General features: G+C 42.5%; 1 protein-coding gene across 3 annotated transcripts in view; it reads left to right on the top strand.

Annotated features, from left to right (window-relative positions):
• The window catches only part of SNTB1 (syntrophin beta 1), a 276727-nt gene that overhangs the window by 304 nt on the left and 253019 nt on the right, over positions 1-23404 (top strand). For all 3 annotated transcript variants that reach the window (XM_071208013.1, XM_004480747.4, XM_058275966.2), the window contains exon 2: positions 358-1126. In XM_071208013.1, coding sequence (XP_071064114.1) covers positions 358-1126 — 769 coding nt within the window. The remainder of the gene's footprint in view (positions 1-357; positions 1127-23404) is intronic.

Raw genomic sequence — 23404 nt, 5'->3', positions numbered from 1 at the left:
GCCGACGCCCGCGGAGCAGGGAGAGTTGAGAAGCCAGGGCTTGGGGCGGGGAGCAGAGGAGCGGGACCCGGAAGGCGCTCGGGAAGCGGTCCCTGCGGCGACGTGCGCCCCGAGGCGGGCGGCGGGGAGGGTCGGAGCCGGCGCGCGGCTTGTGACCCGCGAGGCTGCGGCGGCTGGAACAGGTGAGCGGCCGCGGGGCGGTCGGTCTCGCCCTTCCAGCGAGCGCGCCTCCTCCTCCCGACTCTCCCGGGCGCGTGAGCTGTTCCGCGGCTCCCCCGGGGCTGGGGCTTTCGCCCCTGGGAGCCGGCCTTTTTTGTCGCCGCCCCCCACCCCGACTGTCTCCTCTTCTTCTTTTAGGTTGCTCCACCCCGCCCAGGAGCAGACGAAGGGGAACCGGCTGGGGGCTGCGGCCACCCACTCGCGCCGAGCGCGGCTGCGAACTCCCGGGGTGGCGTCCCGCGGCCTGCCCCCTGCCCGCCGGGCGCGCGTCCCCCCCGCCGCCCCAACCCTGCCCCACTGGTCCCCCCTTTGGCAATCACATGGCATTTTAAGAATGCCGGAAAGATGGCGGTAGCGGCGGCGGCGGGGCCGGCTGGCGGGGGCGGCGGGCGCGCGCCGCGCAGCGGGCTGCTGGAAGTTTTGGTGCGGGATCGCTGGCACAAAGTTCTGGTGAACTTGAGCGAGGACGCCCTGGTGCTGAGTTGCGAGGAGGGCGCCACGGCGTCCAATGGCCTCGGCACGGCCACCAACGGCTCGTTCTGCCGGGGCGCCGGGGCCGGGCACCCGGGCGCAGGCGGCGGGCCGCCCCCCGCCTCGCCCGCCGGGGTGCGGACCGCCTTCACCGACCTGCCCGAGCAGGTGCCCGAGTCCATCGCGAACCAGAAGCGCGGCGTGAAGGTGCTGAAGCAGGAGCTGGGCGGGCTGGGCATCAGCATCAAGGGGGGCAAGGAGAACAAGATGCCCATCCTCATCAGCAAGATCTTCAAGGGGCTGGCGGCCGACCAGACCCAGGCCCTGTACGTGGGCGACGCCATCCTGTCGGTGAACGGAGCCGACCTGCGCGACGCCACCCACGACGAGGCGGTGCAGGCGCTGAAGCGCGCGGGCAAGGAGGTGCTGCTGGAAGGTAAGGGGTTAACGCCGCGCGGACCGCGCACGCACCCAGCCACCCGCCCGCTCGCACCCTCACACCCACCCACGTGCCTCCACGCCCCGGGCGCCCTGGGGAGGTGGGGGGGGGGGTCGGAAGTTTCGACAACTTTTACCCATCTGGGGGCAACTTCTCCCCAGCCCTGGAGTCTTTCGAGGCCTTGACCGGGAGAGGTGTGTGGCAAAGGCAAAGCGAGCAGGATTTATTGAGCGCCTCCTGAATGCCCCGCACCGGGCGGGGTGCTTCGTGCACGTTGTCTCATTTTGTCCGCAGATCATCCAGGGGTAGTGTAGGATCTGGGAAGCGGAACGGGAAGGGAAGGGTCAACTCGGAGATACTCGCCGGTCCTGGATGCCAAGTGGGCCCACCCGGTGGTTGCCAGCCGGGAGTTTTCCCGCTTTGGCGCCGTTTCCCCCTCAGAAGCCTGAGGCACCCAGCGGAAAAGGGGGGGATCATAAAGCGGCCAGAGGGAGGTGGCAAGGTATGAAGGCTAAACTCCAGCCACCCCTCCCCACTTGGGTTCTGCAAATTGGGGACTGGGATTTTGCCCGCGAAGTTGTGCCAAGGGCTCGGAAATACGCTGCAGTTTTCTGCAACATTCACTTATTCTGCCGGGTGTTTGCGAGCCAGCCTGGATTCTAGGTTCTGAGAGTGAGAACTGGTGAGGTGGTTTTACTGCCAGCGTTTTTCCGAGGCGTTTTTGAAGGGATGTGGAAACCACTTGGCATTTGTAAACAGTTTCCCACGCATGGGACGCGCCCAAGATCCTACTTTTTTGGGATGGATGTACTAATCCCTTAGTTACTGGATAAGAATAGGCAAGGAATAACTACTCTACCCGTTTGTGTATGTGTGGAGTTAGGTGCTGGAGAAGGGCTGTGGGTATTAAACCCATATGCAATCGCCCTTCCCATTGCTTTTCTCATTTGATACCTGCTTTCTGTTCCTTAGAACTTGGTAAGGGCCACTGTCAGCACGGATTTGTGTAATAATTTATCTACTTACCTAGCTTCCGCCTAACTCTCCATCAAATTGTCTGGATTCTTTTATTCAGGTGTGGGGCTGGCTTGGGAGTAGGTGCTCAGTCGCATTCATCAAGTGTGAATGAATGAATAAATGAGCCCTTTAGCCGTGAAAACAGTGTTTCAAATGAGGCCTTGTAAACTGATGGTTGATTTAAGTCCTAAATCAAAGGCTTACATCAATTTCCTGTTCACCCAGTGGTGCTGCTGCTGTGTGGAACTGAGAAAGTTACACTTTGGGAAACCAACTTTGCTACCTGACCTAGAATGCAGAGGTTTTGTTTTTGTTTTCCTCCTTGTTTGTCTGGAGATTTTGTGTTGTCTTCGTTTTTCATTGCCAACCTAGATCCAAAAAGTAGAAGGCTCTTTGGCTTGAGGATTACCATAAGGAAAGAGAAAAATGTTTTCTTGACTCAAGTGTGTGTTGGTTTGGGTGGCAAAGGGCAGGTGGGATCTGGGACGTGTAGTTTGGATATAAACTCCTGGACACCTGATCGGCTTGCAGTACTTACTGTAAAATATCGCTGGGCAGGGGGAGAACAAAAGGTAGGCCATTTTTATTTCAGGCACTGTCCTTTATTATGTCCCTTCTTTTTTTTCTCTCCTTGATTTCAATTTAATAAATATGACTTAGCAAAGAGGTAACAAGTATCTCTTGCCCTTCAAAAAGAAAAGATGACTTCCTGCATTTGAAAATAACTTTAGGCAAGGGAAAGAATCCAAGCAAGTTATGGAAAACTTTCCTGAGACAGTTACTGAAAAGCAGATTTTGTGAAAACCTCTTACGCTACATTCTTAGAACATTGTGTGTTGTAGACAGGACCTCTCTGAACAATCCGTGGCCTCCTGAACATGTATGACTCAGTGCAGTGGTATTATCTACGGCCTGAGTTTTCAGAAATCGACTGCAATTACAAGTAGCAAGTAGAGGCTGTGCTCAAAACAGGCCGTCTCCTATTCTGACCTAAGGGTTGGTCCTAAATGCTAGGGAGTGATCACATACCATCAACTCAGATTTCACACATCCTCTCATTTGTAGCTTGACCTAGTGTAGGGATTTTTCAGCTGGAGGGGCTTAACAAAGGGCTTTTTAAAATCACATACCTCCTTGCCCATATTGTGAAGTGCAGTGTTGATTCCAGAATTTCTGTATAGGAGAGGCTTTGGAAAAATAATCTGGTTGGATGAGAGGGCTAAAGATGTTTTGAAGTTATATTTATATGGAAAACACATTTTTTACTTTTTTATTCTCATTTTTTTGAGGGAGCCAAGGAGATTAACTCCCTGCTGCTGCTGATATGCACTCGATGACACGCGCCCCCCTAGTGGAGAGTTCCTGGCATTACCAGAGAAACCCCCTGTGTAATAAAACCCTGGACAGCGAGTTTCCATGCCAGCCTTCTACTCTCAGGTTTTGCCATAGAATGATCTTAACCTACTCCTGTACCTCAGTGTCTTCATCTGAAACACGGGAATAAGAAAACCCTTACTTTACAGGGTTGCTTTTGGGGAGAGCACTATGGGAATAAAAGGCATGTATCAAATGCCTGCTGTGATGAGTTATATTGACAATTCAAGTGAAATGAAGATGCCATTGTGCCTTCTAAGTCACATTCCTTTCCTCTTTTTTTCCTGGAATTTATACTGCTTCCTTTATCCAACTTTTTAAAATTTTATTTTATTATAAAGCTTTAATGCTAGGAGAGTGTTTCTCAGGGGGCCACAGAAATTATTAAATAGAATCTGGGGTAAAGAGAATCATAACAATTGAATGCTTAATCTAGGCTAGACTTTACTCCCATTCATTTCTGTTACACTTATAGTAACTCCACAAGGCCATTGCTATTATTGTTGTTCATTTTACTAATGAGGAAAATAAAGTTTGCAGACATTGGGTTATTTGCCTGGAGGCTTCCAGGCCTTTCTGATTTGAAAGCTCTTAGATTTTTTTTTTTAAAGATTTATTTATTTATTTATTTTTATCACTCTCCTCTTCCCTCCCCCCCCACATTGACTGCTTTCTTGTGTCCATTCGCTGTGTGTTCGTGTGTGTCTGCTTTTATTCTTGTCAATGGCATCAGGAATCTGTGTCTCTTTTTGTTGCATCATCTTGCTGCGTCACCTCTCTGTGTGTGTGTGGCACCACTCCTGGCCAGGCTGGACTTTCTTTTGCGCTGGGCAGCTCTCCTTACGGGGCACACTCCTTGCTCGTGGGGACACCCCTGTGTGGCATAGCACCCCTTGCGCACATCAGCACTGCGCATGGGCCAGCTGCACACGGGTCAAGGAGGCCCTGGGTTTGAACCGCGGACCTCCCACGTGGTAGGCGGACGCCCTAACCACTGGGCCAAGTCCGCTTCCCCCTTAGTTTTAATCTGTAGGCAACACTGAGGCTCTGAGCCTCTGCATGGAACTGTGGCCTGGAACCAGTTAAAGCTCCATCAGTTACTGGATCATGGCCTTCTTCCCCACTACAAATATGCTGAGTGCCTGGGACTGCCCTCAGCTGGAAACACCAGTTTAATGGGCTCCTCCTAAAAGGGAGGGACTGGAAGGAAGATTGAGTCTTAAAAACCTGAGGGAAGAGTGTCTGGAATACAGAAGGAGCTGCTGCAGCATGGCCCTGCCATGAGACAGGGCCTCTGTGGTTGCGCACATGGCCAGCAAGGTGATGAAACTGGGATTCCAACCTAAAATAAATAGTGGGTAGGGAGGTGGATGTGGCTCAGGTGATTGGGCTCCCATCTGCTATATGGGAGGCCCCAGGTTTGATTTCTGGGGCCTCCTGGTGAAGGCAGGCTGGCCTGTGGCAACGTGGAGAGCTGATGGCAGACAGTGATCCTGAACTGCAAGGGGGGGTGGGGAGAATAAATAAATGAAATAAAATAAATAAACCTTTTTTTAAAAAAGCCTGTCTATTTATAAAATAAATAGTGAATAAATTGTGCTGTTTAAGTCAATGTTGAACCAGATATTCATTGAAGATCAGAACTCTTCACACTATGAACTGATTTCTCATGTTAGACAAAGAAGGAGCAGGGATCCTGCATTCAGCCATGCAGGTTGGGGCCCCCGTATCTCCAGGGGACCCCATTCACTTAGACTACCTGTGAACAGCCTCCCCTGGAGTTGGACAAGGCACAACCTGCATAAACATCCTTGGCTTTCTGGGTGGAGGGGGGGAAGTGAGAGTAAATAGTAAAATAGTCATTTGATGAACCTTAATATCTCCATAACTTTGTCAGGATTGGAGGGTTCAGAATGTTCTGGAAGACTCATATTGGGGTGTGGAGGTGGCAGAGGTCAGAATCAGCTCTGAGTCCCTAGGTCTCCTATCAAAATGGGCCAGAAAATTCCAGAAAACCAGAAGGAACACCAAGGAGAAAGGCAGGGGAACTCCTTTCTCCCAGGCACTGCTCCACAGGAATGTCTGGCTGCTGAGATCCTCTAGAAGGCCTCTTTCACAATCACTTTCTGTGATGGTGGAGGTGGGGATGGTGGGGCAGGGAGATGGGGTGCAAGGGAGGGGCAGTGATTTTGCTGGCATAAAATATCTGCATTAGAAGAGAATTTGAATGTTAAGGAATCTCACTTTTTTCAGGATGTCCAGATTCTACTCCTGGAATTAGAGGTGGCTTGAATTGGGTTTTTATTTTCAACTAACAGCTTCAGTTTTTAAAATATACTCTATCTCTTTGGGCCTTGGTTTTCTTCATTGGAAAACTGCAAAGCTGGGTAAGCCATCTCTAAACCTTATTCCATCTAGATTCTAAGATTTTAGACCCAATATCCACTTTTCATAATAAATATTTTGGAACACCCCTCTGATGGTTGTGAAACGAATTTCATAAATCATGTACCCAAACTCTAATTTAAGTTTAAAAATCAATATAATGCCCTAACATAAAGAGAAATAAAAGAAGTTATATTTTTAAAATGTTTCCTTAGGTAAACACTTGGGCACAACTACACAAGAGGTCGTAAAGAAGTAGTCAGATGGCACCTATATGTGAAATCACCATCGATGTACAGCTACAGATGAAGATGTATAGGGCTGTGTGGAATCATTTAGTGTCTGGGAAAGTCCAGCCCTGTGTGGGAACTGCCCCAGTTGTGGGATGTCTAGATTGCCTGGCTCCTGTCACTAAATGCCAGTACTACGCCATCATTTGATCTCTAAAATGCCTAAGTTTCTGAACTGCCATTGGGACCCTCTACCCTTCTGAGAATCAGCGCTCTATAAGAATTCGCAGTCTACCTCACCTCTTTATAGTGCCTAGACGTTCGTAAATGCATTTTACATAGCTAACATATAAAAGGCTTTGTGCAAGACCCTGTTCTAGGCACTTTATATAGATTAACTCAGGATCTTCACAATAACCCAATACTATTAGCATCCCTATTTTACAGATGAGAAAATTGAGTGACAGGCAGTTGAAGTCATTTGCTAAAGATACACAGTAAACATAGCTTTTTTTTTTTTGGGGGGGGTTACCAGGGCCCAGGATGGAACTGAGGGCCTTGTACTTGGGAAGCTGGGCGCTTAGCCACAGAGCTCCATCGGCTCCCCTGAGTTGCTTTTTTGTTTTGTTTTGCTTATTTTTTGTTTTTTGGGGTTTTTTTTTAAGGAGGTACCAGGAGCTGAGCCCGGGACCTCCCGTGTGGGGAGTAGGCACTCTACTGCTTGAGCCACTTCTGCTCCCCTAGGCCACCTCGCTTTTGATCTGCATAGTAGTCCTATGAGATAAACAGGTTATGCATGTTACCCCCCAAATTTGTTGATTAGGAAACTGCGAGAGGTGCAATGCTTTATCCTACTTTGGTCTTCTACTTTCTTGCCTTGTATTATTCTTCTATTGCTACTTTAATGAATTACCACAGACTTAGTGACTTAAAGCAACACAAGCTTATTATTGTACAGTTCTGTAGGTTAGGATTCTGCACCAGTCTTAACAGGCTTAAATCAAGGTGCCAGCAGGGCTGCCTTCCTGTCTGGAGGCTCTAAAGGAGGATCTGTTTCCTTGCATTTTTTCCAGCTTCCAGCCACTGCCCACATACCTTGACCCACGGCCCCTTCCACCTTGTAAGCCAATGATGGGAGCTTGAGCTCTTCTCATGAAGAAGCTCGCCAGCCTCTCTTTGGTCAGTTGATTAGCAACCTTATACCACCTGCTACTGTAATGACCCTTCCCTTGTAACAGCATATTCACAGGTTCTGGGGATCAGGACATGGACCTCTTTGGGCAGCATTATCCTGCTTATCACATCTGATTTGCTAAAGTTGTAATGTTAGAGGGCATTTCAAGGTAACCCATGAATACCCTGCACTTCAGTAAATAATCACTTCCTTTCCCATTCAGTCACTTACTTACCCAAGTAATTCATTGAGTGCTTACTAGGACACTGCCGTCCCAAAGCAGCAACACGTACAGATGAGCACCCAGCAGGCGCAGAGGGCAGAGTGAGAAGTGCTCCATCGAAGGCATTAGGGGTGCTGTGGGAACCATTGGGCATGACAACTGGCTCATTCTTGGACAGGACAATGGAAGAGGTACTAGTTTGCAGGAGTTGCAATACCACACAGTGGGTTGGCTTAAACAAGCATTTATTGGCTTACAGGTTTAGAAGCCAGAATTCAACATCAAGGTTTCGGCAAGGCTTGGTTTCTCACCAAAGACTGTAGCACTTGGGTGCTCGCTGGCTGGTGATCCTGAAGGTTCCTCGGCCTTCCTGTCACATGGTGATGTCCTCTCTTTTCTTCTGCTCTTGTTTTTGTTTTTTTTTCTTTTTTGTATTTTTACGTGGTTTTTTCTCCTTTTTTTTTTTACTTCCAACTCTGGCTCTTTAAAAGGCCTCCAGTATTCATTAAGATCCACCCTCATTCAGCTGACCTAAACTGAAAATAACATCCTCTGGAGATACTGTTTGTGATGAGTTCACACTCACAGGAATGTGGGTTAAGATAAAGAGCATGTCAGAACTGGGGTACGGTAAAGAACATGTCAGAATTGGGGTATGGTAATTCTGTCTACCACAGAAAGCAAGTGCCTTAGGCAACCCAAAAAAGGCGTTAGGCATCAGCTGTCGCTCAGTGTGGATCAGAGGGCAAATAGGGGCCTTCAGACATTGCTGAGGAGGAAGTGTGGAAAAAGGCTAGAGAATTAAGCAGGGTCTAAGGCTTGGAGACCTGGCCACATAGTTGGATTTCTTTCTGACAGTAAAGTATTTTAAGCAGGAAAATGTCATGCTTAGTTTTGCATGTCATGAAGACTCTCTAGAGCCATGCTTCTAGCATGAAGTTGGCAGGGCTCTGGTGAAATGAGCAGGCTTCCTTGTGTCCACCCCGTGACGCTGGTATTCAGCCATTTCTTCCTGAATTATGTTTAGGACTGCCTTCCCAAGCAAGGGTTAGGTTCGTCCAGCAGTTTCATTCACATTGTAATTGTTTTTTTGTCTTTATTTATTTTTTTAATGTTACATTCAAAAAATATGAGGTCCCCATATACCCCTTCATCCCCCTCACCCCTCTCCTCCCATAACCACAACCTCCTCCATCATCAGGGACGTTCATTGCACTTGGTGAATACATCTCTGAGCACTGCTGCACCACATGGTCAATGGTCCACATTATAGTTTACACTCTACCCCAGTCCACCCAGTGGGCCATGGGAGGGCATACAATGTCCAGTAACTGTCCCTGCAGTACCACCCAGGACAACTCCAAGTCCTGAAAATGCCCCCACATCACATCTCTTCTTCTCACTCCCCACCCTCAGCAGCTACCATGGCCACTTTCTCCACATCAATGCTACATTTTCTTCGATTACTGATCACAATAGTTCATGAATAGAATATCAATAAGTCCACTCTAACACATTATGATTTTATCAGCTGCACATGGTTGGTTATGAGCCCCTCTTTTGTACATGGAAGGGCCACTGTAAGGCATCAGTGTAAGGCATGGCCCCGATTTTGGGGAGCTTAAAGCAAATGAAGAGGTGGGGCATTTGAGGCTGACTATGAGGCACTAGAGATTAGTGATTCAAATTAGTGATTTGTTTTACCCCAGCATATAGCACAGTACCTTGCTCATATCAGGCTGTTAAAATGTGTTAGAAATGAAGGGAGGGAGGGAGGTAGAGAGGGGGGAGAGGGAAAAGAAAATTTGGGACTTAGTTAGCCTTTTTAAATAGCTCCTACCATCTACCACTCATGCTACTGGACTATGGTACTAAACATTTGGCATTAGATAATGAAAAATAGATCTTGCTCTGGAGAGAAGAATAAAGCACTTTATAGGCCTAGAAATTACATGCTTAGCATAAGTCAGTCTTGAAAGATGGTTAACAATAGAGGACCCAGACAATTTATAACTACTTTTCTTTTGACATCCCCCCCCACCCCCACCCCTTGGCTAAAGATCTACAAGTCTGCATATGTAAGTACTCCCCCTACCTGAGGAAATGAAAACTGTCGGCTTAGATATTTTAATTGTTTCTTTTTAAGGTTACGCATCAGTCTGAGAATTCAGACCCTATCCCTTAAGTGAAAATGGTGGGAATGGTCCTTCAATCCCTTCTTTCTGCTGTGATGGGATAATACTCATGTTCATTGGAGCATTTTAGCAGTCACCCCATGAAGCATGTATTAAAAATAACTCACTGCACAGAGCTCTGCATTTGTAGAGGGCATCTAGCCGAAGCTATCACTGGTCTGTTTGGTGAAGGAAAATTATTCTCCAGCAGCCAGTGGCCTATTAAGAATTCTATTTCAAATGATGCATTTCAAAGCAGTTAATGTTAAAGAAAAGCGAGAATTTCCCCCGCATTTATACTAAGTGTTTTATATGCCAAACCTTATTACCTAGTTCACTGGCCTTGATCTATACTAAAGCTTGCCTTTAGCTCTGGCCTGCACAGTGAGACTTAAGAGAAAATAAGTAATATGCACCACAAAATAAATGTCCTTACAAACCCATGCAAATGAGCCTTTCTCCCAAAGTGGAATTGGTAAAATGGAAAAGTTCATGATTAATAGTGATTAGAGTGGAAATTAAATGATGAGCCATATGTTAGCTTAGTATTTCTTAAAAATTATTGCTCTTTGCTGTGGTTTGAAGCATCATTCTTAGTGCTTGGTAAGTATGGGAAAAGTTGCTAAAATTTGATTGGCTGTTGAGTATTACTGCAATTAATGTGTTCAGTTTGTTTGCATGGCCATTCAAACTGCCATTGTTTCCTCCTACGAAAATGATTTTCTCACAGCAATATGTATAATGTGGTGACTTAGAGGGTATGCCTTAGATTTACTCTGTCTGGGTTCAATTCATATTCCAACTGTCCCTAGTGGTGTGATTTTGTGCAAGTTATTTAACTTCACGCCTCAATTTCTTAACCATTAAAGACAGTTTCCTTTTCATAGGTAAGATTTATGAGATTTAGAGATTGTGTATATACAGGAATTAGCCCATTGCCTGGAATATAGTAAGCATTAAATAAGTACTAACTATATAAGATGGCAAATCCCATGCTTAGCTGTTCTTTTCAATTATATAAGTTAAATGAAGATAGAGCTGGAAAGATACAGATATATATCTTGGAGGTCCCAAAGAACAGTTTGGAATTTTCCATGTTAGGGAACTGAATGGTGCAAAGGATGTCCTAGAAGAGATTGTTTGCTCTGTGTGGGTGAGAGTTATAATCCCACAAGAGTGTAGTTCGCTGATGATTTTCAGTAGCATCAGATGTTTTTGATCAACTAGACCACAGTGTATGCTGCTGTGGTTTTTGGTAGGTAAATGTGACTATGTCTTCAAATGCTGACTATGTCGGAAACTGCAGAAAAGGGTTTTGTAAAGAGAAAGCTGACAAGTAAAGATTTAACCTGTACAGCAAGGTTCAAAATTCCTTAAAGATTTTTTTTAAAGAATTCTAGGAACCTGGAGCTTTTCTTTGCCAAAAGAAGCTAAAATGTTTATTTTATATATTTTTAAAATGTACAACATTTAATAACTCTCACTAAACTGTCATACTCTAGTTTTTTGTTTTGTTTTGCTTGTTTGTTTTTAGGAGGTACCAAGGATTGAACCCAGGACCTCATACATGGGAACTAGGTGCTCAACCACTGAGCTGTATCTGCTCTCCAATGAGAGTAGTTTTTTCATTTGTTTATTTATTTGTTTTTAGGAGGTACTAGGGATTAAACCTAGGACCTTGTACATGGGAAGCAGACATTCAACCACTTGAGCTATATCCACTCTCACTTTTTTTTTTTTTTTACTGTGGTTCATGGGATCCAAGAAAGCAAGCAGTGGAAGATAAATCATTGTTTTATGTGCCCTTAAGAAAAGGAAATCTAAGATGGGAGTTGGATATCCACTGAAAGTTGGGACACCAAAGGGCTATACCTTCAGTGCAGGATAAATGAAAAATAAACTGTTAAGCAGAAAGGGGCAGAAATAAAACTGAGTCTCAAACTTGGTACTGGTAGAAGTAAGGAAAATAATCTCCCATGAGATTTTTTTTTTCAGTTTTTAAAAAAATTAAAGTTAATAGATCACAAGGAATGTTACATTAAAGAACAAAACAAAACCAAAAAAAAGTAAGAGGTTCCCATATCACCCACTCCCCATTTTTGTAAATTGTAATTTTTTGAAGATATATACATCACAAAAAAATATACATTAAAAAATATGAGGTTCCTCTATACCCGCCACTCCTCCCACACCAACAACTTCCCTCATCATTGTGGCACACTCATTGCACTCGGTGAACACATTTTGAGGCACTGCTAACTACACAGATAATAGTTTACCCTGTAGTTGGCACTCTCCTCCAGTACATTGAGTGGGTTATGGCAGGATATATAAAGGCCAGCATCTGACCCTGCAATATCATTAAGGACAACTCAAAATCCCAAAAATGCTCCCACATCCCATCTCTTCTACCCTCTCCCTGCCCTCAGCAACTACTGTGGCCACTTTCTCCACCTTGATGCTAAGATTTCTTATATTACTGGTCACAATATTTTTATAGTAGAATTTCAGTAAGTCCACTCTAGTCCATATTTTATTCCTCCATTCTGTGGACCCTGGGATGGTGATGTCCTCTCCACCTCTAGATCAAGAAGGGGCTTAGATTCTACATGGATGATGGATGCAGTTCCTCTGCTTACAGTTGTAGGCACTCTTTGTTTTTTTTAAGATTTATTTATTTATTTATTTCTCTCCCCTCCCCCTCCCCCGCCCCGGTTATCTGTTCTCTGTGTCTATTTGCTGCGTCTTTCTTTTATCCGCTTCTGTTGTCAGCGGCAGAGGAATCTGTGTTTCTTTTTTTGTTGTGTCAGTGCTCCATGTGAGCGGCACCATTCTTAGGCAGGCTGCATGTTCTTTTGCACTGGGCAGCTCTCCTTATGGGGCACACTCCTTGAGTGTGGGACTCCCCTACACGGGGGACACCCCTGCGTGGCATGGCACTCCTTGCGTGTATCAGCACTGCACATGGGCCAGCTCCACATGGGTCAAGGAGGCCCAGGGTTTGAACTGCAGACCTCCCATGTGGTAGACAGATGCCTTAACCCCTGGGCCAAGTCTGTTTCCCTGTAGGCACTCTTGATTCCCTGGTGTGGTGGTTGACCATCTTCACCTCCCTGTTAGCTGACCTGGGTAAGGCCAACCAGCCAGAGAGTAGGAGTCACCACTCTGCTGAGGCTCAGGGCCCAGCTAGCACATGGGCAGTCCAGAGATTCAAGTCTCCTGAGTATGGACCATCCCTAGTGCCAACCACAGGTTCAGTAAAAGTGACAGAAGAGGCATGTATAGAAAAGTCACATATGAGTCCAGCTCTGTCACACCCAGGAGCACAAATTCCAAAGTAGGGTGCTCTGACACAGAACTCCAAATTCATCTGCCATGACTATATACCCTGTGGATCTCTGTGGCCTTCAGGAGAACCAGTACCTAGGGTTGTATCTAGTTTGGCTTTTTCTGGGGTCCTGCTGAGGTGTGCAACCCCTCTGATGACCTCCTGACTCTGTGTTGAAGACTCTTAGCCATATCAACTCATTTGTCTTTGCCATTTCTCCCTTTTATTCAAGGTCAAAGAGCAATTTTTAACACTTGATCCAACATGTAGGCTGAGATATTCTGCTGGTCTGAGTTGACCCTTTTATTCGAGGTCTCTTTCTAGTTGTTTCCCTAGTTAGTGATTGGTAGTACTCACTCAGCACCAGGGAGGCTCATCCCTAGGAGTCATGTCCCACTTTGGGGGGAAGGTAATACATTTACATACTGAGTTTGGCTTAGAGAGTGACCACATTGGAGCAACATGGTGGCTCTCAGGAGCAACATGGTGGCTCTCGGGAGCAACATGGTGGCTCTTAGGCATCCTACAGCTCTAGGCCTAGTTGATATTTCAGACACACAGGCTCCTAAGCATAGTCATCAGTATCAAGGGCTCATTATTTGGCCATCCTTCCTGTTGATCTTTGCCGTTGCACTTGTGGGAATATTGTTGTTCCTTTGGGGAATGTGACAGAGCTCCCCTGGGTGGGAACCCAGCACTCCCTCAGTTGACATTTGTAACTGTAACTACTATAAAAATACCCAACATATATCATAACATATTTAAGTTCCCTATATACATGCCCTGGAGAACTCCCCCCCACCCATGTGCCCCCCATCAATAACACCCCACACCAGAGCTCCTCCCCTGCCATAGTTGAACCTCCCTGTGATCCAAAACTTCTTCAACAATGAATCCTAGTATATTGCCACATTCAATTAATAGGAAATTGAAATACAGTGATGAGTTTAAAGTTTAGAAATAGAATACATAGTAATTTAGAAATACTGACATAGAGTAAAAATAAATTAGTGTATTAATAAAATGAAAAATATTATAAAGCTTTGTTTCTAACAATTTGCCTTTCATCACTGTAATAGGTGTTATCCTGTATGTACAGTGGCAAGGCACTTTCATTTTTTCCTCAATGTCTACATCCTTTTTTTTCCCTAATTTTAAATTTTGTCTTCAAATATGTTTTAGATCACAGTAATTCACGTACACAATATAGGGGACTCCCAGATATCCAACATCAAACCCTTTTCCCCTTTCCCCAGCAATGACCTCTTTACATATTCATGTTATATTTGTTGCAGCTGATGTACAAATTTTGAAACATAGCTATCAAACATGGTTCCATTTTGGTTTACATTAATGTTTATATTTTAGACTGTACAAATTTCTAAATTTTTAGTTTCCTTATGTTTTACATTATAGTTTACATTTTAGTTTATAGAGTTTTATGCAGTTTAGATGTAAGTTGATATGTCCATCATTGCATGATCTTGTGGAGCACTTCCATTGCCCCCCAGTTGCCCTGCTTCCATCCATGCTATACTTCTCTCCCCCTCACCTCAGGGCACACCGTGACACTCAATCTTCACTACTTGAGGAACCAGATTTACAGATACTGCAACAATGCTGAAGGCTTGACATACTACACTGCCCTAACTAGTTGGGAGCCATCGATCCTCTTGAGACACACAATTCCCTCTCTTTGAGAACATCAGGTCTCCCCAGGATATGGGTACACCTTCATGCTCAGAGCATGGGTCTCTACCCAATGATATAACACACTATGACAAAATGAGCACTCACATACTCCCTAGAAGTTTGCCCCTGTACCAGATGCCCCCCATAAGCACCTTAAACATGTGATCATTTCTCATTATATTTTCTAAAGAGTTTTCTCAACAGTGTAGTTTCAGCCATATACCTGACATTCTCCCATATTCAATGGTTTCCCGCAGCCCTCCCCCCAATTCCTTGGGTCATCTGATCCATCCTCCCAACTCTAGCCCCCCTCAAGCCTACAAAGGCCCACCCAAAGGTATCCTTATGCCCCCATCTTATCCCTTCCCTGTACAAATACTTACCTCCAGCTTTTCATAGACTTTACCCATGTAGGTGTCAGCTTGCAACCTTCCTCTCCCCCCCAAATTCCTTTAAGCCTATCTTCCAGTCTTTAGCTCTCTGAGACAGCTCAGTTTGATTGTTTCATATCAGAGAGGCCATGTAGTATTTGCCCTTCAATGCCTGGCTTGCTTCACTCAACATAAGGTCCTCAAGTTCATTCATGTTATCACATGTGTTTGTACTGTATTCCTTCTTATAACTGAGTAGTATTCCATTGTGTGTATATACCACATTTTATTTACCCATTCATCCATTAATGGGCATTTGGGTTGATTCAACTTTTGGTCATAGTGTATAATGCTGCTATGAACATTGGTGTACATATATAGGTTTGTGTCCTTATTTTCAGATATTCTGGGTATATACCCAGCAGTGGAATTGCTGGGTCGTATGGCAAATCTGTATCTAACTTTTTGAGAAACCACCAAATGTCCTCCAGAATGGCTGGATCCTTCTGCATTCCCACCGGCAGTGGATGAGTGTTCCCACTCCTCCACATCCTCTCTAACACTTGTAGTCTTCTGTTTTTTTGATAGCTGCCAGTCTAATGGGAGTAAGATGGAATCTCATTGTAGTTTTGATTTGCATTTTCCTAATAGCTAGTGATTTTGAGCATTTTTTCATGTGCTTTTTAGCCATTTATATTTCTTCTTTGGAGAAGCATCTGTTCAAATCTTTTTCCCATTTTTTAAATGGGTTGTTTGTCTTTTTATTTTCAAGATATATGAGTTCTTTATATATGCAGGATATACATCTCCTATCAGATATATGGTTACCAAATATTTTCTCCCATTGTGTAGGCTCTCTTTTCACTTTCATGACAAACTACTTTGAGGTGCAAAAGGCTTCAATTTTGAGAAAGTCCCATTTATCTATTTGTTCTTTTGCTACTTATGCTTTGGGTATGAAGTTCATGAAGCCATTTCCTATTATAAGGTCCTGTAGATGCTTCCCTACATTGTTTTCCAAGGTCTTTATGGTCTTGGCTCTTACATTCAGGTCTTTGATCCATCTTGAGTTGATTTTTGTATAAGGTATGAGATAGTAATCCTCTTTCCTTCTTTTGCATATGGATATCCAATTCTCTAGACAGCATTTGTTGAAGAGGCCATTCTCTCCCAGTTGAGTGGGCTTGGTGGCCTTGTCAAATATCAGATGACTGTATATATGAGGATCTATATCAGAACTCTCAAATCAGTTCCATTGGTTAGTGTGTCTATCCTTGTGCCAGTACGATGCTGTTTTCACTACTGTAGCTTTGTACTATGTTTTGAAGTCTGGTAGTGTGATTCTTCCAGTTTCGTTTTTCTTTTTCAATATGTCTTTGGCTATTTGGGGCCTCTTTCCTTTCCAAATTTCATAGATTTTCTAGTTCATTAAAAAATGCTGTGTTGATTTTCATTGGGATTGCTTTGAATCTGTAGATCAGTTTTGGTAGGATAGACATCTTAATAATATTTAGTCTTCCTATCCATGAACAGTGAATATTCTTCCATTTATTTAGGTCTTCTTTGATTTCCTTGAACAGTTTTGTGTAGTTTTCTCTGTATAAGTCTTTTATATCTTTGGTTAAATTTATTCCTAGGTACTTGATTTTTTTATTTACTATTGTAAATGATATTTGTTTCTTGATTTCCTCCTCAGATTGCTCACCATTGGTGTACAGAAATGCTCCTGATTTTTGTGCATTGATCTTGTACCCTGCAACTTTACTGAACTCATTTATAAGTTCTAGAAGCTTTGTTGTAGACTTGGCTTTCTATGTATAGGATCATGTCATCTGCAAATAGTGAAATTTTGACTTCTTCCTTTCCTATTTGGATTCCTTTTATATCTGGGTCTTGCCTGAGTGCTTGAGCAGGTACTTCTAACACAATGTTTTTAAGAAGGGGTGATAGTGGGCATCCTTGTCTTGTTCCTGATCTTAGAGGGAAAGATTCTAGGATTTTACCATTGTAAATGATGTTAGCTGTGGGTTTTTCATATATACCCTTTATTTTGTTCAGAAAATTTCCTTCTATTCCTATCTTTTACAGTGTTTTTATCAAGAAAGGGTGCTGTATTTTGTCAAATGCTTTTCTTGCATCTGTAGATATGATCATGTGATTTTTTTCTCTTCAATCTGTTTATGTGGTGTATTACATTAATTGATTTTCTTATGTTGAACCATCCTTGCATACCAGGAATGAAGCCCACTTGATCGTGGTGTATAATTTGTTTAATGTGTTGTTGAATATGATTAGCAAGTATTTTGTTGAGGATTTTCGCATCTAGGGTCATTAGAGAGATTGGTCTGTAATTTTTTATTTCTTGTGGTGTCTTTGTTTGGCTATGCTATTTGGGTAATACTGGCATCATAAAATGAATTAGACAATGTTCCTTCTATTTCAATTTTTTGGAAGAGTTTAAACAAAATTGGTGTTATTTCTTTCTACAATGTTTGGTAGAATTCACCTGTGAAGTCATCTGGCCCAGGGCTCTTCTTAGTTGGGAGGTTTTTAATGACTGATTCTGTCTCTTTTCTTGTGATCGATTTATTGAGATCATCAATTTCTTCCTTTGTCAATGACGGCTGCTTGTATGTTTCTAGGAATTTGTCCATTTCATCTAAATTGTCTTTCTTGTTGTAATATAGTTTTTCAAAGTATCCTCTTATGACAGTCTTTATTTCAATGGGATCAGTGGTGATATCACCCTTCTCATTTCTTATTTTGTGTATTTGCATCTTCTCTCTTTTTTTCTTTGTTAGTCTAGCTAAGGGTTTGTTCATTTTATTGATCGTCTCAAAGAACCAGCACTTCATTTTGTTTACTTTTTCAAATGCTTTTCTATTTTCTATTTCATTTATTTCTACTCTGATCTTTGTTCTTTCTTTCTTTCTTCTTCCTTTGGGGTTAGTTTGTTGGTTTTTTACTAATTCCTCCAATTGTTCAGTTATTCCTTCAATTTTAGCTCTTTCTTCCTTTTTGATGTATGAATTTATGGCTATGAATTTCCCTCACAGTACAGCTTTTGCTGCATCCCATAAGTTTTGATATGTTGTGTTATCATTTTCATTAGTTTCAAGGTAGTTATTGATTTCTATTGAGATTTCCTCCTTGACCCACTGTTTTTCTAAGAGTATGTTGTTTAACTTCCATATCTTGGTGCCAAATCTGGGCCTCTGGCCCTTGCAGATTTCCAGCCTCACTCCACTGTGGTCAGAGAAATAATTTTGTATGATTTAGATCTTTCTGAATTCATTGAGACTTTCTTTGTGGCCTAGCATGTGGTCTATCTTGGGGAACGATCCATGTGCACTTGAGAAAAATGTATATCCTGCTGTATTTGGGTGTAATGTTCTGTATATGTCTATTAGATCCAGATCCTCTAATATATTATTCAACGGCTTTGTTTCTTTATTGATTCTCCTTTGAGATGTTCTGTCTAATGGTGATAGTGGTGTGTTAAAGTCCCCCATTATGATATATTCCTTAGTTTCTCCAGTGTTTGCCTCACATGTTTGAAAGTGCCCTTCTTAGGGGCGTAAATGTTTATGATTTTTCTTTCTTCCTGGAAGATTATCCCTTTCACTAATATGTAGTATCCATCTTTGTCTCTCACAAGAGTTTTGCATTTAAAGTCTATTTTGTCTGATATTTAAAAGCTGCCCTTTTTTGATTATTGTTTGCATGTAAGATTGTTTTCCAGCCATTCACTTTCAATCTCCTTGAATCCCTGGGTCTAAGATGAGTTTCTTGTAGACAACATATAGAGGGTCATATTTCCTTAACCAGTCTTCCAGTCTGTGTCTCTTAATAGGTGAGTTTAATCCATTGACATTTAGTGTTATTACTTCCAAGGAATTACTTATATTAGCCAAATTCTTTGGATTTGTGTTTGTCTTATGTTGTTTGATTTTTTTCTCTTTTTGTAGTTTTAGTTGTTCTTACACTCTCCTCCAACTCTGTCTCTCCTGGTTTTTTTTTTTCTTTCCTCCTGTAGAACTCCCTTTAGTCTGTCTTGAAGGGCAGGTTTCTTGTTGGCATACTTCTTAGTTTCTGTTTATCTGTGAATATTTTGAACTCTCCATCATTTGTGAATGCTAGCTTTGCTGGATAGAGTATTCTTGGTTGGAAATTCTTTTCTTTTAGTACCTTGACTATGTCGTACCACTGTCCTCTTGCCTCCATGGTTTCAGATGAGAGATGAGCACTTAATCTTGTGGAACCTCCCTTGTATGTGATGGTTCTCTTTTCTCTGTCTGCTTTTAGTATTTTCTCTTTGTCTTGTGCATTGGATAATTTGACAAGTATATGTCTTGGGGTAGGCCTGTTGGGATTTGTGCTGTTTGGGGTGCTCTGAGCTTCCTGAACATGTACATCCATCTCCCTCAGTAAGTTTGGGAAGTTTTAGCTGTTATTTCCTCCAACAAATACCCCTTCTGTCCCCTTTCCCTTCTCTTCTCCTTTTGGGATACCTATAATGTGTATGTTTGTGTGTTTTGCTTTGTCATTCAGGTCCCTAAGTCCCTGCTGGATTTTTTCTATCTTTTTATCGATTAATTCTACTATCTGTTTGATTTCAGATGTACTGTCTTCCACATCACTAATTCTTTCCTCTGCCTCTTCAAATCTGCTGTTATTTGCTGAGAGTATATTTTTTATTTCTTGGATTGTGCTATTGATCCCCATCATCTCTGTGATCTTTTTGTGCATGATCACAACTTCTTCTGTATGTCTCCAACTGTTTTCTTAATATGCTTAATCTCTTCCTTCACTTCATTGAATTGGTCCATGATACCTGTTTTGAGAGCTTTTATTACTTATTCGATGTTCCACTTCCTGGTTTTTACTTTGTTCGTTGGATTGGGCCTTGTTTTCCTGATTATTGGTATCGTCTGTAGTTTTTTTGTTGCTGTCTGGTCATCATTTTATCTTGTTGGGTTTATTATGTTGATTATATTCTTCCTCTAGTCTTGGGGTTTAATTAGTTGTTTGTGTGTGTGTGTTAACTCTTCTTTTTGTCACTTTTCTCTTCTTATTCTATTTCCTTGTTGTTGGCTAAGTTCCCTTGAAGGAAAATATTAGGTCCAGAGAAAGCAAAAGGGGTAAGAAAAGAAAAATGTAATAGTAGTATTGAAAGTGAATGTTAGCAGAAGAACCATGTGAGATCTAGGAGAATGGATATAGAATTCAGGTAAGCTGTATATAGTTATAGCCATAAAAAAGTGGAGTACCTATAATGAGTTATTAATCTGAATATGGGGAGGAATATACTATGAATTAAAATGTCAGTGTGTCAGGAAAGAGGGAAAAAGAAAAGAGAGGACAATAATATAATGAGTGAATAAATGATAGAAAACAGATTAGAGGTATTAGAGATAAAAAGTCAGAAATATTGGGGGCTAAACAGAGAGAGGTAGAATGTAAGAGAAACAATAAATGATGGAGGACAGAATGATGTAAAGGAAAGGGGATAGCGTTGGTTTCAGTGCACACAGAAAAGAGAAAATTGAGGATGAGGAAGCACAGCAAATAAGAAATGTTGCCTGCAGCACTAATATAAAAGAGGAAAAAAGAAAAAAGAAAAAAGAAGGAAAAAGAAAGAGAAAAAAAGAGCAAGGAAAAGAGAAGGGAGAAAAAAGAAAAAGAAAAAAAAAAGGGCAGTGGGGAGGATAAAGAGGAAGAAGAAACAAGAAAACAAACAAAAAGACCAGACAAGGCCTCAGGCAAAGGATCCTCTTTGCAATTGAATAAACTGCTTCTGAGTCTGACCTTGCCCCTTTCTCTCTTTCTTATTTCCCTCTCTCCCAAGGGAGCAGGAAGGCTGCAGTGAGGGCTCCTGTAAGAAATTCAAATGGATCCCTGGTGAACCAACTCACCTGAGAAAATAATGACTCTTAATTTCTTGAGAGAGCACCCACCCTTTACCAGGAACCCTAAATATGCTATTGGAAGCCTGTACAGCAAGTCCTACAGTCCCTCTCCCTTAGGTGTGCTACAAGGGGGCTAGTTAATTTTCTGACTCCACCTTCTCCCAGACCAAGTTTCCTATCCCAGGGCGTTTAGGTTAATTGTGTTCTCTCACCAGATTCGCCTCTCTTCTCTTCCGAGGCTCTCCTTAAGCCAGCTGATATGCTCCTCCTAACTCAGTAAAAGGGGGACCAGAAAATTGAACCTGTACTCCTTGGCCCCTCTGCACCTCCCACCTAAACTCTCCCACTCCAGTAGTCCATGACCAGAGGGGTAGGGCAATGCCGGATTTCCGGGAGTACTGGGCTCGGGAAACAGAGGCCCAGGAGAATGTGGACTCGGGATATGTAGGTCTGTGAAACGAGGGCCGCGGGGGTTCAGGGGACACAGGCTTGGGGTTCATGCATTTGGGAAACACAGGGCTTGGAAACTCGGCCCCATGATTGGCAGTTCTCAGTGAACGCCCCAGCTCTTAGCCCTGGGGGGGAGGGATTTACCTTCCCACAGCTTCTGAGTTCAGTGTTAGAAACCCACAGTTCTACCTTGAACAAACACCAATTTTGCTGCAGTCTCGCCAGATCAATGTCCAGACACCTCCTGCCCTGCAGTTTCCCAAAACAGCCTGCTCTGGCAGGACTCCGTCACCACTCAGCCAGTCCTTTGTAAGAGAGATGACAATGGTGTACTTACTCAGACGCCATCTTGTCCCGTCCCCCATGAGATTTTGAATCTAATAAATATTAAGCCTGAATTTACAATATCTGTGTGATTTTCAAAATGTTCAGGCAGATAATTATTTAAGGTGGTCTCAATTGGTGGGGCCACCAGGTGACAGACAGCAGCAGTTTCAAATACTCTCTGAAGAATTCAAAATCCACTTAGACTACCAGTGATTTTAAGAAGCCAGCAATTTTAAGGAACATTCCAAAATTCAGAAATGATCAAATATGAAGAAATGTGCAGTTTGAATGGATGAAGTAGAGTTATAATAATTACATAACTAGTTAGTAAAAGGACTAATCTAAAGGTTTTTTAAACTAATTCTAATTATTTTGAACTAATTTTAAATTTTAATTAATAAATTTAATGTTTCTGAAATTAGTAGATTGATGCAAAAATCTATAGAATTTAGAACTAGATGGAGGTTACATATTGTGAAGGTACTAAAAGCCACCGAACAGTTTACTTTAAAATGATTAATTTTATGTATATGACTTTCATGTGAGTAAAAAAAATCTATAAATGAATGAGATGAGATGGCATTGCTGTTCTTCTAAAATAGAACAATTAAGAGGGAAGACAGGTGTAGAGTAATAAAATACATCCATAGAAATTATAAGTAAATATAATAATAATAAATTATGAGGGAGTTCATGCTGTAACAGAACTTGTGAAATGACCAGAGAAGGATTCACTAAGGATATCTGAAGTTGAAAGGAATCTCCCCAGAAAAGGTGACTTGTCTAAGAATATTGCATAAACATAAGCAGAGAGAAGTTTAAAAAAAAAAAAAAGGTAATTATTTGGCTATTTGGTACCCTGCATTTCAAAATGCTTCTGTCTGAAGCATCTTTTCATCTGCAGTGAAACTCAAGGTCAATGATTTTTCTTTTTTGTTTGCAATATCCATATATTTTCCTCTGTTCTCTACTTTATTTTTTGAATTTTTGAAATCAAAATAATATATGTTTGCAACCCACTCTTCCTCACATCCCATCCTCTTCCCCAGAAATAACCTCTTTAAACTTTTAGTTATTGTTATTCTAATATTTTAAGTAATATTCTTATGCTGCTATTTGTTAATATATCAATTGTAAACATTATTGATTAAATCAGTCTGTTTATAAAATTATGATCATGTCAGTATTGTTCACTTTTTATAGGCAAACCATGTTCTATGACTAAATTTCCAGGAATTACTAATGGCTTCTCATATTTCCATTCACTTAGTTTTCTTAAACCGATCTCAATTTGTTTTCCATAGACAACAGTAGACCTATCAAATTCCTAGCAATAGTTTTTTCCCAAAGGCTCATACATATCAAATAATCTACTCATTCCATTTTTTTTTCCCCTGGAGCCCTGCCATTCTGGACTGGTCCTGTGTTGCCTTGAACAACAGTCTTCCTCAGGCTTTCCTTAACTGTTCTCCTGTATCTTTCCCTGGATCCACTGTCATCTTCACTCTTGCTTTATTCCCTGGTTTTGTTGCAGCATGTTCTCCAGCAGCTTTCTCAGTAGCTTCCTGAGAAATATTGTTTTGGAGGTAAAGGTCTGAAAATATCTTTAGTCTGTCCTCTC

This window comes from Dasypus novemcinctus, chromosome 14 (genome assembly GCF_030445035.2).
Source record: "Dasypus novemcinctus isolate mDasNov1 chromosome 14, mDasNov1.1.hap2, whole genome shotgun sequence".
NCBI classification, from domain to species: Eukaryota; Metazoa; Chordata; class Mammalia; order Cingulata; family Dasypodidae; genus Dasypus; species Dasypus novemcinctus.
The sequence above is the reverse complement of the archived record's forward strand: the minus strand, read 5'-3'. Positions and strand labels throughout refer to the sequence as shown.